Raw genomic sequence first — 16,083 nt, forward strand, 5'->3', positions numbered from 1 at the left:
AGGTCAAAGGTTATTACTTACTGCTGTTAAATCAGACGAAGACTCTGGTTTTGAGACATTGTGACTGTTGAAGAATATTGTTTTCCTGTCTGTGAGAAATAAAAATTAATATTGATTCAAAATCAAACAACGGATAGTACATCATAGATTTTCCTAATATCAAAGAGAATAGATATAGTCTAATCCCTTTGTAGAATTTAAAAAAAAAATAATAGCCAATCTACTAAGGTCTGAACGTGGCTGACCATGCTCAGCATCTAAAGTATATCTTAGCGAGGGATTGTGTACGGAGTTAGGACATAGTATTCCTGACACTGTCCTCCAATACGGAGGGAGTGAGGTCGGGATAAGAACATGAAATTCCGGAAACTTACCCCAGCTTTTTCCAAATTCAGGGATGGATTGAATTATATCTGCACCTTGGGTGGGGTGTGCCTGAAGTCTTCCACCCTCGATACCAGGCCCAATCAGGGAAAGAAGGTCCAATTCTAAAGCAAAGGCCCCTGGATGAGCGGGCTGGAGATGCGAGGGTCAAATGAGTTCCGAACAATTACTGGAGGGATGCCGGATGTAATTACGGGCCCCGAGGTGAAATATTTCTCACCAGGTCTCTCCAGTAACTAACCTGAAAGGCCCCTCGAGAAATTCTTCAATGATGGCCGTTCAACCACGCTGTAAGTCTCTCCGACAACAAACACTTTGTAGAGGACTGCATTGTGGTTTATAAAGCTCTGGATGACACACTGTGGCTTTACATCTTTCAAACCATCTTCACTGAATATAATTGCCATCTGTGGAAACAAATAGTCTGCATCACACACATTATTTGGACCACCCATTCTAGTTAACCCATTCTTTCTCCAGGTCTCAAATCTAAGGGCATTTGTACTTTTCTCAAGTCTTTTCCACTTCTTCCAGGCTTCAGGCGTTTGATGAATTACCATCACCCAAGTCCCATTTCTGGGTGCATCTTATCTGTAATCAAAGATAACGCTTCGAGTCCATTTGACTGTCATTCAGGACTAAAAGGAGAAAGCTCACCCTCAGTTCTGAGGAAGAGTCATGATGTGTTAGGCTGACTGGTTCGATGTGGACTGCACTTGATGCAGGGAAGCTAGAAGCAGACGTCTAACACTGGAGAAAATCCAACACTGTTTTATTCAAAGATAGAACTGATTTACATGTATATAGTCAGGCATATATATATATGCTCACACACCCTAGTATTTATTTATTTTTTTAAAAAGGGGCAATGTCATAATATCTACTCATGTATGTACTGAAGTGCAGACAGGCAGTGATTGACATACAGGACGACCAATAAGCACACAGCACAGTGCAGCCAATCACCAGACTGGAAATGGGTCAAGAAGGACTGAAAAGGTTCATCCTTACCCTGAAGCCTCTGCTGGAAAATGTACCGTTCAAAGCTCTCATTCACCTCAATGTCGCAGTGGCTGTCGAACTTCAGCAGGACTGTTTGGAATTTTGTTTTGTCTTCGCCGTCAGCGAACGTAAGGGAGTTGTAGATGTGGATGGCGTGGTCCCCCGCGGTGGAGAGAAATAGCGCAATCTTCCTGACATCCGATGCTGCTTCGAGGTCGGCGGCCTCGATGTACAAGAGGAACTTTTGCTTGAAGATTTTCCAATTGGCGCCGAGGTTGCCGGAGATGCGGAGCTGCGGAGGAAGCTGGATGTTTTCCATTTCACCGGATGGCTGCTTGCTGGTCAATGCTGATTCACTAGAGGTAGGTCCGTCAATATCAGTATCACTCTGGTACCATGATGTGTTAGGCAGGTAGGTTCGATGTGGACTGCACTTACATAGATACATAGAATTTACAGTGCAGAAGGAGGCCATTCGGCCCATCGAGTCTGCACCGGCTCTTGGAAAGAGCACCCTACCCAAGGTCAACACCGCCACCCTATCCCCATAACCCAGTAACCCCACCCAACACTAAGGGCAATTTTGGACACTAAGGGCAATTTATCATGGCCAATCCACCTAACCTGCACATCTTTGGACTGTGGGAGGAAACCGCAGCACCCGGAGGAAACCCACGCACACACGGGGAGGATGTGCAGACTCCGCACAGACAGTGACCCAAGCCGGAATCGAACCTGGGACCCTGGAGCTGTGAAGCAATTGTGCTATCCACAAGGCTACCGTGCTTGATGCAGGGAAGCTAGAAGCAGACGTCTAACACTGGAGAAAATCTAAAACTGTTTTATTCAACGATAGAACTGATATACATGTTCAGCTGTGGGTCGACACTATACTGAACTGACTGGAGACCTTGTATTAGCCTGACCAGGCTTACTAGCTACCGCATGGTGTTTGCACTGGCTAGCTCGTGGACTCTGACTGTCTCAGTGGCTGGGTCCCGAGAGAGCGGGAAACCTAGTGCCCTCTGGCTTTATAGTGGTAGTGTCCTGTCTGGTGATTGGCTGCACTGTGTTGTGTGCTTATTGGTCGTCCTGTATGTCAATCACTGCCTGTCTGCACTTCAGTATATACATGAGTAGATATTATGACAAGTCATACAGACTCGAAGGTTAACCGCTTTCTCCCTCCAGATGCTGCCAGACCTGCCGGCTTTCCCAGCATCCTCTGCTCTCATTTTGGTTCCAGCATCCGTAAGTATTTTGCTTTTATCTGTAATCAGGCTCGGTTGCATCTGACACACTTGGATTTAGCCTGTTGCTCCATAAATCGGGAAAGAACGACCTTGGCATGTGTCAAAATGCTCCACAGCCATGGAATTACTTCTAAGGTGTTGTATTGTAGGGAAACAAACAGCAAGTAGCTAGATAAACCAGACTAACTTGTAGCGATGCTGGTTGACAGTAAGTATTGACCACCAGGAGATGTCCCCCGTTCTTCCTCAAATAATTCCATTGGACTTTACCACCAGCAACCTAAGGACGCAGTTCAATATCTCATATCTGACAGCACAGGGGGGTATCAGCCTAGATTAAGTGCTCAAGTGTTCAGTATAGGCATCCACAATCACCTGACTCAGGTACAAGAGCAGTACAACGGAGCTCCGGCTCATACAAAGGTACATGTTTAAGGATTACTACTTTGCATCTTTCTAAAGCACATTTTAGTTTAAAAAAGCTTTTAGCATTTTTCTCTCCCACTTACTACACTCCCAACAGTGACTTGTAGACTGGACGGAGCCCTCAGAAAGCGAAGTCTGTAGGTGGCCTGTCGCACGTAGCCGAGGCAGATTATCTAAACACAAGGGGCTTGTTTAGCAAAGGGCTTAATCGCTGGCTTTGAAAGCAGGCCAAGGCAGGCCAGCAGCACGGTTCAATTCCCGTAACAGCCTCCCCGAACAGGCGCCGGAACGTGGCGACTAGGGGCTTTTCACAGTAACTTTATTTGAAGCCTACTTGTGACAATAAACGATTTTCATTTCATTTCAACTGAAACCTGAATTTTCGCTCTGTCCATTTCTGCTCAGCTGCTAGCTTGCTGATGAATGAAATTTCTTCAGATTTTAAAATGTACATTTTAGAGAAAGGAATCACGCAACTTCTTGCGAGTGCAATTTTTCTACAAATGCAGGCCAAATGTCAAAGTAGGTTGAGGCCAAAAAACCCACTGTCGCCTTCCAATGCCTCCCCTCCGCTCCACCCCTAGAGGACTCTCAGCTCACCCGCCCCTCCCCACGTCCCAAACTCCGAATTGAAGCAGAACATACTAATTGTGGAATGTTCCAGCAAACAGCCAGCTCCAACCCAATGAGCCAAATGGATCTTCCTCCGTTTTCTGTGGTCCCGAGTATCTCTCCTCTCTCAGACTTCCTGACGAAAGGTCAGCACCATCGCAATATCGGGTTTCTGGCAATCCCTCCAGCTGCCTACGTAGTTCTTTTGGATTCCATGTGACCGAGTTCTTAGAATTCCTTCTAGTCTGTTGTGTAAAATGATGCTGATGGATTGGCCAATTATCTATCATTACCGCCTGTATAATGTCATGATCGCCCAAATTCAAAGCAAACAGTTGGGAAAATAATAATAATCCTACAGCGCATTTGTTCATTGCCATCTTTTTCCTAACATGCCTGAGGACTGGTCTTCACCTTTGCCTGAAGGGGCAAAATGGCAAGGAGCCCAGTTCCTGAAGATGGGCAGCAATGGCCCAACTCATCCCACCCTCCATCTGCAAGAGATTAAACATTCAGACTGGGTCAGATTGGAAAATATTTGTCAACATACTAAGGTACTGTCCCATCACTCCGTATCAAGGGAGTCAAAGGTTATGGGGGCAGACAGGGAAAGTGGTACTGAGACTTTAACTAGATCGGCCAAGATCTTGTCGAATGGCAGAGCAGACTCAAAGGGCCAAACGGGATAGCCATGCTCCCAAGTTCCTATCAGAATGAAGTTGTCCTTTCACACTCAAAACAATTGGCCAATGCTGTTAATTATTTAGATATGAGGTTTTATTCAAGAAAACCCTTCTTGTTTACCCAGACAGCACACTTCTTAAAATGCTTTTGTTGATATGCAGCAGATTGTTGTCTGGGACTCCAGTGACACCCGGAGGCATGTCTAAGCATTGCAAGTAGGACAAGTCTTGCGCCTACCTCTTCCGCACTCTCCCATCTCGCAGTTGGCAGCAAAGGGATCCAAATTGAGGATTTAAGCTCCATTAACCGCCCAGCCAAAAGTGTATGCAACCCCCTGATTGCATCATTTACAAGAGCAAAACTCATGGGCTGGATTCTCCGCACCGGAAACCGGAATCGCGTCGGACATCCGGGCGGAGAATCCAATTTTGTGCATATAATTGCATATAAGCCAGTTCCCCGATTTTCCGGGGCCCGAAAAGCGGCGTACTCTCCGCGCCGCGTATTCCCTACCTGCGACCATTTCTGGAGGCTCGCCCGCCATGGTCAGGGGCGGACCGATTGGAGGGCAGCAGGGGGCCTTATATGGCACCGGGCTAATTTTGGGCGGGCGGTCCGAGTCAGGCACGCGGCCAAGCGGGGGCACTATTTGGAAGATCCAGCTCCCCGGTCTGAGTCCACCATGGAGCACGGTGAGCTTCCCAAAGGGTCCCTGCTAGCCCCCTGCCAGGCTATGAATATGTGGCCCTTTCACGCCAGTTCTTCTGGCTTGAATGGCCACAGTTTCTATGGCGGCATGGGGGCATAGTCCCAGAAACAGAGAATCCAGCCCAATATTTCTCCAAAGGCATCTTTTAGCAGCTGCTGCAATCTCCTTGTGCAGGTAGGTCTGTTATATAGCAGCTGCACGTGCTCCAATAAAAGCAGCAGGAAGGGATGGAAAAATTCAGGTCTGGCTGCTTCTGTGGAGAAAAACAAAGTTAATGCTTCAAGTCCAACATGGCTTTTCTTTGGAACTCCGCCTTCCTTCCATATAACTTCCGTATTCAAAGGATCGTCCTCTGCCATACCCACCACGCCCAGCATGATGCTACCACTAAACACATCTTCGCCTCCCTTTAGCATTCCGAAGGGACATGACACCGTGGTCCACTTCCTCTGTCACCCTCAACACCTCATCTGATTCCCATTCAATCACAGTATGTGCAACACTTGCCCTTTCACCTCCTCACTGCCCCAACGCCCCACATGCTCTGTTACGAAGAGCAGCATTATTTGACTCGAAACGCTAACTCTGTTCCTCTCTCCACAGATGCTGCCTGACATGAGTCTTTCCAGGGTTTTCTGTTTTTATTTCAGATTTGGAACATCTGCAATATTTGCCTTCATACAAATGCTCCAAGTTGGGCGTAGTATGACACCAGGACTTCAGGTGAGAAAAATGTAGACAGAAGAGGGAGAACAATCCAGAGTACTGCAGCAATTTAATTTGGCCTTTTATAGCGTGTTCTCTTCTCTTATGCGTTATGATATGCACTGTAGTAGGGCAGATAGCCTTCACCCAGTTCTCTGCCCAGTGACACAATGAGTGATGTTGTTGCTGTCGGCCTTGGTGGTATGGAGGACGGCAGTGTGAAATCCAGGGATTTCTACAGGTAGGGGAAACAGAGGAAAGATGGTCAGAAGATTGCAGCTAACTCAACCCTTCACACCCTTGTCACCGCCACTCTCGTACAGAACCAGGGAAGCATCATGAGCAAGTTACCCGCTTATCTCCCTGCAGACGCTTTAAAGAAACAAAAAGAGTCCGTAAGATTGTTTTGGTAAAGCCCCTTAATTTGTACTTCGAAATGAAATTAATTCCATAGCTATGGACATCATTAGCAAGGCTAGCATTTATTGCTCATCCTTCATTAACTTTTAAGAAGGTGGTGGTGAGCAGCCTTCTTGAACGGTTACACTCTGCATCCTGCAGATAAAGTCAGGGCTGTTCAGCAGGCCTCTCGCTTGATTTACGACGCTCGAGACACCTCCCAAGATCTAACGCCATCAAAATTGCCTGGCACCCTGGCAGTGCCAAGGTGCCTGGGTGCCAGGTTGCCATGGCCAATGCTAACCTGCACATCTTTGCACTGTGGGAGGAAACCAGAGCACCCAGAGGAAACCCACGCAGACACGGGGAGAACGTGCAGACTCCGCACAGACAGTGACCCAAGGTTGGAATTGAACCCGGACCGCTGGTGTTATGCAGCAGCAGTGCTAACCACTGTTCCACCCTTGCTGGAGACTCCTTGTTGATCTTTGCTGTTTAACTCAATCCCACCCTACGATCCAGGGATCTCCCAGTCTCCCGCTGGTAGCGGGTCCTCCCGGATGCTCGCCACTCCATCCGATCACTGCTGTGTACCACGACCAACCAAACCCCTCACGAACATCTCCTTGTCTTCCCTAGGAAGTCCTCCTCCGGGATCGTAGTCCCATTCTTTCGATCCCCCTTTCCCACTCTGTCCCACTCCCTCTCTCCCTTTCGCACTCTGTCCCACTCCCTCTCCCTTTCCCACTCTGTCTCTGTCCCATTCCCTCGCTCCCTTACCCACTCTGTCCCACTCGCGCTCTCCCTTTCCCGCCCTGTCCAACTCCCTCGCCTTCCTTTCTCACTCCCTCGCCTCCCTTTGCCACTCCCTCGCATCCCTTTGCCACTCCCTCGCCTCCCTTTCCCACACCCTCTCCCCTCTTTCCCACACCCTCGCCCCCTTCTCCCACTTTTCCCACTCAGTCCCACTCTGATGCCCGATCAATAACTCCTGAGACGAGATTGGAGACAATTGAAGGCTTTATTGCACTAGATGTTTCCCCCAGCAGCGCAGGTACAGAATGCAGCTGCTGGGGAGACACAGGCTCTTATACTCCGCCTTACTGGGCGGAACCAGCAGGCAGGCTTCACCAATGAAAATAGCAGTCTCAGGTACCTCCCACACAAATGGTCTTACAGCATTATTCAGGGTACTGTAATACCCCTAATACCGACTACCACATTCACCCCGTTAAAAAAAAGAGTCCGGCGGGAGTGGTGGTCTTGCGTTATACACTGGTAGAGGTGTAGGTTATGGTGGTACCCGGAATTCATTAGCACAGTGTTTTGCCTTGTTACATGTCGCAACTATTTACAGTAATTATTTACAGTCAGAGTGAAGCAATTAGTCGGTTGGAGGCCCTGGTCGTCCTCTGCGATCGTCGTAGCTCCAGCGGTGATGCAGGCGCCGGCTCGGGCATCCGTGGTTCCGGGAGTGTGGCTTCGGCTTCTTCAGCAGCTTCACCACCCCTAGATGGGACCAGTGGAAGGACCGATCCACCTGGGAGGGGGGCGGCTTGGGGTGCGCCGGTGGGAGGGAGGATGGAGTCGGTAGTGGAGGTGTGGATGGGGATCCAGCGGGCGCAAGGTCCCATAGGGAGACCGTATCTTGTCGGCCGTCGGGGTACACCACGTAGGCGTATTGAGGGTTAACATGCAGGAGGTGGACCCTCTCGACCAATGGGTCCAACTTGTGTGCCCACACTAGTTTGCGGAGCAGGATGGGTCCAGGAGCTGCCAGCCAGGTTGGGTGCGAGGTCCCGGAGGAGGACTTCCTAGGGAAGACAAGGAGATGTTCGTGAGGGGTTTGGTTGGTCGTGGTACACAGCAGTGATCGGATGGAGTGGAGAGCATCCGGGAGGACCTGCTGCCAGCGGGAGACTGGGAGATCCCTGGATCGTAGGGCCAGTAGGACGGTCTTCCAGCCCGTTCCGTTCTCCCTCTTAACCTGCCCGTTTCCCCGGGGGTTGTAACTGGTCGTCCTGCTCGAGGCAATGCCCTTGCTGAGCAGGAATTGACGCAGTTCGTCGCTCATAAAGGAGGGCCCCCTATCGCTGTGTATGTAGGCGGGGAAACCAAACAGCGTGAAGATACTGTGGAGGGCTTTTATGACGGTGGCCACGGTCATGTCGGGGCAGGGGATGGCGAATGGGAACCAGGAGTACTCGTCAAATCACGTTCAGGAAGTACGTGTTGCGGTCGGTGGAGGGGAGGGGCCCTTTGAAGTCCATACTGAGACGTTCAAAGGGACGGGAAGCCTTTATCAGGTGCGCTTTCTCTGGCCTGTAGAAGTGCGGGTTGCACTCCGCGCAGAATTGTCAATTCCTGGTAGCAGTTCTGACCTCCTCGATGGAGTAGGACAGGTTTCGGGTCTTAATGAAATGGAAGAATCGAGTGGCAGAGGTCCTCGTGGAGGGCCTGGAGGCGGTCCACTTGTGCGTTGGCACATGTGCCGCAGGATAGGGCATCAGGAGGCTCGTTTAGCTTCCCAGGACGATACAAGATCTCATAGTTGTAGGTGGAGAGCTCGATCCTCCACCGTAAGATCTTATCGTTTTTTATCTTGCCTCGCTGTGCATTATCGAACATGAAAGCAACCGACCGTTGGTCAGTGAGGAGAGTGAATCTCCTGCCGGCCAGGTAATGCCTCCAGTGCCACACAGCTTCTACTATGGCCTGCACCTCCTTTTCGACTGAGGAATGGCGGATTTCGGAAGCATGGAGGGTGCGTGAGAAGAAGGCCACGGGTCTGCCCGCTTGGTTGAGGGTGGCTGCCAGAGCTACGTCGGATGCATCGCTCTCGACTTGGAAGGGGAGGGATTCGTCGATTGCGTGCATCGTGGCCGTTGCAATGTCCGCTTTGATGTGGCGGGCCTCTATCGACAGGGGAAAAAGCTGTGGATTGGATTAGTGGGCGGGCCTTTTCCGCATAGTTGGGGACCCACTGGGCATAATATGGAAAAAATCCCAGGCAACGTTTCACGGCCTTGGAGCAGTGGGGGAGGGGGAACCCCATGAGGGGGCGCATGCGTTCGGGATCTGGGCCTATAACTCCATCATACACTACGTAGCTGAGGATGGCTAGACGGTCGGTGCTGAACATGCATTTGTCCTTGATATGTTAGATTAAAGATTTTTGCCGTATGGAGGAATTTTCGGAGGTTGGTATCGTGATCCTGCTGGTCGTGGCCGCAGATGGTGATGTTATCGAGGTACGGAAACGTGGCCCGCAAACCGTACCGGTCAACCATTCAGTCCATCTCCTGTTGGAAGACCGAGACTCCATTTGTGACACCGAAGGGAACCCTTAGGAAGTGGTAGAGCCGCCCATCTGCTTCGAATGCAGTGTATTTGCGGTCGCTAGGGCGGATGGGGAGCTGGTGGTAGGCGGATGTTAGATCCACCGTGGAAAAGACCTTGTATTGCGCAATCTGATTGACCAGATCAGATATGCGGGGGTGAGGGTACGCACGAGCTGCGTATACCTGTTGATGGTCTGACTATAATCGATGACCATCCTATGCTTCTCCCCGGTCTTTACAAACACTATTTGAGCTCTCCAGGGACTGTTGCTAGCCTCAATAATACCTTCCTTCAGTAACCGCTGGACTTCCGACCTAATGAAGGTTCGGTCCTGGGCACTGTACCGTCTGCTCCTGGTGGCGACGGGTTTGCAATCCGGGGTGAGGTTCACAACCAGGGAAGGCAGATCAACTTTGAGGGTCACGAGGATGCAGACAGTGAGGGGGGGTATAGGGCCACCGAATTTAAATGTTAAGCTCTGGAGGTTACATTGGAAGTCTAACGCTAGGAGCGTGGCAGCGCAGAGGTGAGGAAGGACGTAGAGCCGGTAATTTTTAAACTCCCTTCCCTGGACCGTGAGATTCGCTATGCAGAAACCATTGATCTCTACCGAGTGAGACCCGGAGGTCAGGGAGATCTTTTGGTTGACTGGGTGGAAGGGAGGAGATCAGCGCCTTACCGTAATGGGGTGTATGAAGCTCTCTGTGCTCCCAGAGTCGATCAGGCAGGATGTTTTATGGCCGTTGATGAGCACGGTCGTCGTCGAAGCCGAGAGTTTGCGGGGCCGAGACTGGTCCAGGGTCACCGAGGCAAGTCGTGGCAAAATTTGGATGTTTTCCTCGGGCGGTGTTTGGTCATCCGAGTTGGGGTCCTGAGAGTCCAGCCAAGATGGCGGCACCCACTGGTCGCACATGGCTGGAGGTGTACAAGATGGCGGCGCCCATCCGTCGCACGTGGTCCCTGGGGGGACAAGATGGCGGCGCCCGGAGGCCGCACGTGGCCCTGGAGAAGGAATATGGCGGCGCCCGCTGGCCGCACGTGGCTCGTGGAGAGTGTTGTGGTGGCGGCCCCGGTTCGCCCCCGGAGACCACGGCGACTGCCCGGGCCTGGCATACTGCCATGAAATGGCCCTTTTTGCCGCACCCTTTGCAGGTGGATGAGCAGGCCGAGCAGCGCTGCCAGGGGTGCTTGGCTTGCCCGCAAAAATAGCAGCGGGGCCCCCCGGGGTTGCCTGGCAGTCTCGCAGCGCAAGGTTGTGGGGGGGGATGGGGGATGCATCGGAGTCAGCCGTCTGGGGGTTCCCCGCTGCCCAAGGGGCCGTCGCGCGGTCAGGGACATAAGCGCGGGCGTTTCGGGAGGCCACATCCAGGGAGCTAACAAGGGCCCGTGCCTCCTTGAGGCCTAGTGTCTCTTTCTCCAGCAATCGCTGGCGGATTTGGGAGGACAGCATACCTGCAACAAAAGCGTTCCGGATCAAAAGTTCTGTGTGGTCGCTGGCCGAAACTTGCGGGTAGTCACAGTTCCTCCCCAACACCAGGAGCGCACGGTAGAACTCCTCCAGCGATTCCCCGGGGATTTGTCGCCTCGTCGCTAGCTGATGTCAGGCGTAGACCTGGTTTACAGGGCGAATATAGTGTCCTTTCAGCAGGGTCTTTGCGGGCTCGAAATCGTCCGCATCCTCGATGAGGGTGTAGATCTCTGGGCTCACCCTCGAGTGGAGAACTTGTAGTTTCTGGTCCACCTTAGGTTCAGTTGTGGCCGTCCTAAGATACCCTTTGAAGCACGCCAGCCAGTGTTTGAAGGTTGCCGCTGAGTTTGCCACGTGGGGGCTGAGTTGCAGACACTCCGGTTTGATTCGGAGCTCCATTCTTTAAAATCTAGTGCAATGAATTGATGCTCGATCAATAATTCCTGAGACGAGATTGGAGACAATTGAAGACTTTATTGGACTAGATGTTTCCCCCAGCAGCGCAGGTACAGAATGCAGCTGCTGGGGAGACTCAGGCTCTTATACTCCGCCTTACTGGGCGGAACCAGCAGGCAGGCTTCACCAATGAAAATAGCAGTCTCAGGTACCTCCCACACCAATTGTCTTACAGCATTATTCAGGGTACCATAATACCCCTAATACCGACTACCACACACTCCTTCTCCCCTTTCCCACTCTGTCCCGTTCCTTTTCCCCCCTTTCCCTTCCATTGCATTCCTTCTCCCCCCTTTCCCATTCTGTCGCATTCCTTGTCCCCACTTTCCCACTCTGTCCCATTCCTTCTCCCCCTTTCCCATTCTGTTGCGTTCCCTCTCCTCCCTTTCCCACTCTGTCCCGTTCCTCCTCCCCCTTTCCAATTCTGTTGCGATCCCTCTCCTCCCTTTCCTACTCTGTCCCGTTCCTTCCCTCCTCCTCTTATCCCATTCTGTAATTGTTCTTCATCTCAATGTTTTGAGGTGCAGCTCAGGAAAGGGGCAATCCAGCACGGTGACCCTGATGGGGTCCGAATTGTCCCTTTCCCGCTCTTCATTGCTTTCCTCCCTTTATCTTTCAATAATCTGGAAGTTCAGTCCTCTCCCCAGTGTCACCTTCATATCACATGCGACTGCGGAGTATCGATGTTCTTCAGAGGATGGTGAGCACGGGGCGATGTAACTACTGGACAAACTAGGCGATTGCCCCCTCGGGTGGTAAACTTTGGGGCCGGCTTCAAAACAAAGAAAAAGGAACTGAACGTCATCCAGAAATCCGTGAAGCTGCCCGAAGGTCGGAAACAACAATTTTCGCTGTGAGCAACTGAGGGATCCAGGGAGAGAGACAGAGACACCCAGTAAAACTGACAGTTCTGATTTCTCTTTTAGTCAGTCAACCATGAAGGTGCCCGAAAGGAAGCAGCAGTTCCCACTTACAGTAAGTCAAGTTCCAACAGTTGTGAAGATCAGGAACTGGCTGCAGAGTTGTGAATGGAGGATCAGTAGGTCCAGGAAAGACAGAACTTATCTGGCCTGTCACAGCTTCTCATGAACACACGGCACTCGGCCATATTGGAAAAATTAAATAAATGCAGGAAGCCGACAAATTTGCAGTGACACATCAGCAGCTTGGAGGAGGCGAGAACCAAGCCAGAGGGAGTAAAAAAAGCACTTCCCAAGGGAAAAGCCTGGATCAATCAACAATCAATTAATCGGCAACAACTGACATACCACATTGGTGTGGTTCGAGACTATGGAAGAGGGAGAATCGAAGTGTGGCAGATCCTGAAACAAAGAAGGACCTTTGACAAGTGTGAGACTCAGATTGGGACACACAAACACAAGCCAAACGGATAGAGGGACGAAGATGCAGACCACTTACAGGAGTGAAGGAGACACACAAGAGAGTGGGAAACAAAGACAGGCAGAGGGACACACACAAGAGAGTGAAAGAGAGTGCGTGTAGAAAGGGTGTGCAGAGGTGGCGCGAGAGAGTGCGGGGGAGAGACCAGAGAGAGTGGGAAAGAGAGAGTGGGAGAGAGAGAGAGAGAGAGAGAGAGAGTGGGAGAGTGAGAGTGGGAGAGAGTGAGTGAGTGAAAGACAGACAGAGAGAGAGAGAGAGAGAGAAATGGGGAAATGCAAGGAGAGAGTGATACAGGGGAGAGGCAGACAGAGAGAGAGAGGGAGACAATAAGAGAGTGATAGAGGGAGGGCAGCAAATACAATAACTCCACAAGGACAGGATGAGGTCTCTGCATAAAATAAATCTTTCTGTGTAGACAATTGGAACTCCTTATTTACAGCATCACGGCGCCGAGGTCCCAGGTTCGATCCCGGCCCTGGGTCACTGTCCGTGTGGAGTTTGCACATTCTCCCCGTGTTTGCGTGGGTTTCACCCCCACAACCCAAAGATGTGCAAGTTAGGTGGATTGGCCACGCTAAATTGCCCCTTAATTGGAAAAGATGAATTGGGTACTCTAAATTTATTTTTAAAAACACCGTTGCATATTTTAAACTCAATTCTAAAGCTCAGAAACCGTAACAGGATGGGGCTAATTTGCCTGGATTTGCATCTTCCTGTATTCCCTCACCCGCCAGTCCGCGACCAGTAACACCGCTCTAATGAATTCAAATTCACATTTCATTCATAAATTTAAATAATGATGTTCAAACATTAACTTCAAATGAGCACTGCGTTTTAAAGTTCACTGTGCAAATGAAACCTCCTCGTACATTGGATCGAATGCTAAAACAATTCATGTTGAACATTTTTGTTGTGTGGCTATTGATGAAATTAAGTAAACAAACAGGCTTCAGCAGGCGTGGGGTATGGGCGATGCCTGAGAGTTCCATGTTGTCCACCAATCAGAAAGCTCCTGAGTGATCTTGGGTTGATCCGGCCTCACGGGAGAGTGTGGGAGCGCAGCGCGCAAATCGATGAACGGTGCTGAGGGAACATGATGCTGCAGAACACTGGGAGGCCGAGGCGCCAGAGTGAGGGCAGGCCACGGACAACAACTACCCGTGGGGTTTGACTATTTTTGGCTGTCGTGCGAGAGTGAGACGGACGGGACAAGTGTCAGCAGCATTTCACTTTTAAAAGCTAACTGGGGAGGGTGGGGTGCAAGGCTATAAAGATGCACCAAAGATGCCTAATACTCTTGTACTGGGCCTAGTTGAGCAGGCTCGACTCCTGAGTGAAGGGCCCACGCATTTTCCACCACAATGCCCCGACAGTGCATCGTTCATTCTGTTTGCTTTTCATAGCAGTGTGTTGCTTCCTCTAGTTTCAAGAATGCAGAAAGCATGAATGAGACTATTCAACAGGACTGCCGGAAACACAACAGCAACAATATAGCTCTCACAGTCAGTGCTAGACAAGGGAAGCCGGGAGACAGCAAAGACTCTGTCCAAGGATACAACATTTGTGGGCGAGCCAATTCCCCTGGAGGGGGTGAGGATGAAATTTCTAGTTCAAGGACGGCACTACATTGAAGCTGGAGTTGAAGTCTCAGAAATATTATTAACAGACTCACGCCAAGTGCCAGCATAATCAGCAGTCAAATTACGTTTCAAAATTCCGAGGTGTGTGCATGGAGGATCTGGAAAGCTCGGAATGCAATGATAACGTACGGGGGGCCTCAGCATACTGAAGTACCGCTTCTCTGTTTCTGCTTTAGAACAATGTGGTGGAGCCCATCTCCACTCTCTTCCATCCTTTCTTTTTAAATTGATAAATCTTGTTCCTCTAGAATGTTGCCATAGGTTTGACACCATCTGCGATGGAAAGCTGGGCAAAGTAAGACAAATTAGAGAAACTCAGCCAAGAACGAGCAACCAGATTCGGACCGGCCAATGAACTTTAAAGGCATCGAGGCCACCGCAATTCCTTCACGAGTTCTCGTCTTGCTCAAATTCCTCAGGCTCCGACACTGGCTACACTGTAAAAGCAGTACCTCATTGGCTGTAAACCGCTTTCGGATAGCCTGAGATTGTGGAAGGCGCCAGATAAATTCTGCGCAGGTTGCCGAACGTGTTGCCGCCTCCCAGGTCCCTACAACCGCCATGTTTATCCAACCAATCACAGCCAGAAATCACTAACAATGGTTTCTGTCCCTGCTCCATTACCTGTGGTATCCCCCAAGGATCTGTCCTTGGCCCTCTTCCTACATCTCAGCTACCTGCGATGCACAGCATGAACCTTTCACCTGAACATTGAGGACAACCAACTTATTACCGCCTCTCTAAACTCCTCCATTGTTGCTAAATTACCAGGCTGTTTATCTGAGATCCAACAGTGGATAAGGAAAACCATCCTCCAATTAAATATTGGGAAGTTTGAAGCCATTGGCTGGAATTCTCTTTACCTGCCAGGAGCGCACCCCATTCCATTGAAAAGCAGCGGGAATAGTGATTCGCCCCCCCCACCGCCAGCGAAGGCGTGCGCTGCCGAGAAACTCACGGCTCAGGGATTGGAGAATCCCACCCATGGCTTCCGATTGCTACTCCAAATTCCATTCCTCTAGCTACCGACTTCATCCCTCTCCCTGGAAACAGCTCGTGATTGGGCGGTTTAATTCTGGCCTCTCGAGCAGCCCCGATTTTAGTTGCTGCACCACTGGGGTGGCTGTGCATTTTGGTGCCTGGGTCGGAAGCTCGGGAATGCCCTCCCTACATCTCTCCTCCTTTCCACCTTGCTTTCCTCCTCAAAACCTCTCTCTCTCTCTCTGACCAAGCATTTGGTCATCTGACCTATTATTTGCTTATGTGGCTGGGTGCCTTGTTTTGCTTCATCATGCCTCTGTGGGACGTTAAAGGCACTGCATAAATTGAACTCGGTGGTGTTATAAATGCAAGCCCTTCTTTACTGTCAAAGACAACAGTAAGCAAGTGAATGAGGTTGTCCACTGGTGGGAGCCTGTTTTCAAGGTGGGTGGTTTGCATCAGATTATTCGTGACATTGGCAGTGCACATTCTGTATCCCTCCAGATTATTTAGTTTCAGGCTGAGTGTTGTCTAGGCAGTGTGTGTGTTATTGCGTTTTCAGCCTTCAGGCGACACATATTTGTACATTCCCCTGATAATCTTACTAACAAGCCCATATTT

General features: G+C 50.4%; 1 protein-coding gene across 4 annotated transcripts in view; it reads right to left on the reverse strand.

Annotated features, from left to right (window-relative positions):
• The window catches only part of itpk1a (inositol-tetrakisphosphate 1-kinase a), a 286,412-nt gene that overhangs the window by 17,918 nt on the left and 252,411 nt on the right, over window positions 1-16,083 (reverse strand). For all 4 annotated transcript variants that reach the window (XM_072492444.1, XM_072492434.1, XM_072492460.1 and 1 more), the window contains 2 exons: window positions 626-791; window positions 22-89 (listed from right to left, as the gene is read on the reverse strand). In XM_072492444.1, coding sequence (XP_072348545.1) covers window positions 22-89; window positions 626-791 — 234 coding nt within the window. The remainder of the gene's footprint in view (window positions 1-21; window positions 90-625; window positions 792-16,083) is intronic.

The sequence above is a fragment of the Scyliorhinus torazame genome, chromosome 2 (assembly GCF_047496885.1).
Source record: "Scyliorhinus torazame isolate Kashiwa2021f chromosome 2, sScyTor2.1, whole genome shotgun sequence".
Classification (NCBI taxonomy): Eukaryota; Metazoa; Chordata; class Chondrichthyes; order Carcharhiniformes; family Scyliorhinidae; genus Scyliorhinus; species Scyliorhinus torazame.